The sequence below is a fragment of the Galeopterus variegatus genome, unplaced genomic scaffold (assembly GCF_000696425.1).
Source record: "Galeopterus variegatus unplaced genomic scaffold, G_variegatus-3.0.2 Scaffold5185, whole genome shotgun sequence".
NCBI classification, from domain to species: Eukaryota; Metazoa; Chordata; class Mammalia; order Dermoptera; family Cynocephalidae; genus Galeopterus; species Galeopterus variegatus.
This window is the reverse complement of record NW_007731296.1, coordinates 33,307-35,568: the sequence shown is the minus strand read 5'-3', so window position 1 is coordinate 35,568 and position 2,262 is coordinate 33,307. Positions and strand designations below refer to the sequence as shown.

At 46.1% G+C, this 2,262-nt stretch overlaps 1 protein-coding gene across 1 annotated transcript in view; it reads left to right on the top strand.

Moving 5' to 3' along the window:
• ADAM12 (ADAM metallopeptidase domain 12) overlaps nucleotides 1-2,262 on the top strand; it is a gene marked incomplete at its 3' end in the record, with an annotated part of 93,207 nt that overhangs the window by 57,872 nt on the left and 33,073 nt on the right. Inside the window, exon 8 of the mRNA XM_008589075.1 lies at nucleotides 469-553. Coding sequence (XP_008587297.1) covers nucleotides 469-553 — 85 coding nt within the window. The remainder of the gene's footprint in view (nucleotides 1-468; nucleotides 554-2,262) is intronic.

The window sequence follows — 2,262 nt, the reverse complement described above, 5'->3', positions numbered from 1 at the left end:
AGCGTGGCGGCGCTCCCGCCCGAGGGTTCGGATCCCACATACAGACCGGTTCCCGCTCACTGGCTGAGCTAGGCGTGGGAGCAACACCGAGGGTTGCGATCCCGTTGCCGGTCCTGGTCCGGTACGGGCGTGACACTGAGGGTTGCGCTCCGTTGCCGGACACGGAAAAAGACAAATAAAATNCCGAGGGTTGCGATCCCGTTGCCGGTCCTGGTCCCGTACGGGCGTGACACTGAGGGTTGCGCTCCGTTGCCGGACACGGAAAAAGACAAAAAAAATAAAATAAAATAAAAAATAAAATAAAATTTAAAGGAAAAAAAAGATAAAAGTCACACGTAAACATACCCTCATACCCTGCTATTTTCATGTGCGCACATTCTGTTGCAGCAGTGTCCAACAGAATTTTAAACATTAGACAAAACCCTCATTCTCTATTAGACTAAAGAAAGTCCTTTCTTTTCTTCCTAGTGGGGTTTACTTCCAAGGGACCACCATCGGCATGGCACCCATCATGAGCATGTGTACGGCAGAACAGTCCGGAGGGGTTGTCATGGTAAGCCAAGGACAACAGGAGCTGGTTTCCCTTGTTAATGATTTCCTAGGAAATCACTACTTTTATCGGACTTTGGGAGTTAGGTCCTTTCTTTTAATTCTTTATAGATTTAACTCTACTCTTACTTTAGCTATGTTTCTGATCTTATATATCCCACAATATCTTAGGGAGGGGCTGTTTAGAAGACACAAATTGGGGCCGGCCCGGTGGCGCACTGGAGAGTGCGCTGCTTGGGAGCGCGGCGGTGCTCCCGCCGAGGGTTCAGATCCCATGTGGAGACTGGTTCCCGCTCACTGGCTGAGCGCAGTGTGGGTGCAGCACGGAGGGTTGCGATCCCATTGCCGGTCCCCGGTACGGGCGTGACACCGAGGGTTGCGATCCCGTTACCAGTCAGTAAAAAAGACAAAAAAAGGAAAAAAAAAAAAAAAAGAAGAAGAAGACACAAATTGCACACAGGAAAGGTGGGCGTGTAAAAAGAGTTCGGTGGAGACAAGTCTACCCCTTTTATGGAGAAACATTTTCAACTGGGACTTTCGGTCAGAGAATTCCAATCCAGGAATCCCTCCTAGCATTGGGAAAAGCCAGCATTTGGGGTGGGGGGGTTGCACTCATCACTCAGCTTTTTGAGACACTGTGGTGTCACCAAACGTTACCATTTGGATGGATGATTCTGCCTCCAAGCCCAACAGCCAAAAGTCAGAGGTTTTTAACTATTAACCACTGCAAATGCTTTACATATCTCCTGGCCAGTGTACAATTTGCCTTTAAAATGACCTTATTCTTGGAAGGCGGAGACCTAGGTTTATTGCTTTACAAGGATAATTTTGTCATATGTGGGACTTCGTATGAATTTAAGGGGGCGGTAGCTTGGATGGGCTGCCCATCGGGGGTTATGCTCTGCTCCATCTGATAATTCAGGAGAGGTTTTCACTCTATTCTATGCCTGCTCTGAAAATTTAACGTTCCGAGCTCACCGACCCTCAGACAGGGAGTCTCGTCGGAGCCCGTTCCCCATTTCCATAAAACAAACAGAACCTTGCCCTCCCAAGAAACCCTGCGTTCCTCCACGTTTCTCAAACAAAACGTTTGTGAATGTTCAGTTGTATTAAACGGTGGAAGGGGTTATGTTCTGCTGACTGTTGTTTTCTCCCCACATGCTGCCTGATTTAATCTTCTCGGTGAATATTCATAACAAACATTTTCCTCTTCCCTGGGTGCACTGGTTGGTCATTAATATAAGCATGCCCTGAACGTGTAGGTGTTTGGAGGAACAGCACCACTTATTGGATTTCTGGCTTGAACGGCTACTCTCTGGTTTTCTTTGAACCTGGAAGCCCTGTATGGGATCTGCACCATAGAAGCAATTGGAAAGTTTGGTTTTTGTTGGTGCCAGGTTAATTTCAAGATCCTAACTGTATTTTTACAGAGCAGCCTGTAAATTTTTAAGAGGGAATAATTTTCTGTTTCATGGTTCTGTGGTCAGTTGGTACTGACTTTGCCACTTAAGATTGGTGTAAATATCTTTTTGAGAGCCGAATTGGATTCTTCATAAGCATAGTGGGTTCTGCCACTGTGCAGGTCTAAAATGTTCCTATAATTGATCCGACCATATCGAGTGGCTTTCTTCACCTCATATCCCTAATTCTGTTTCCATACAAGCACGGTATCATAATTCTTTAAAAGCATACAGGGAAGCCTATTTTTTTTTT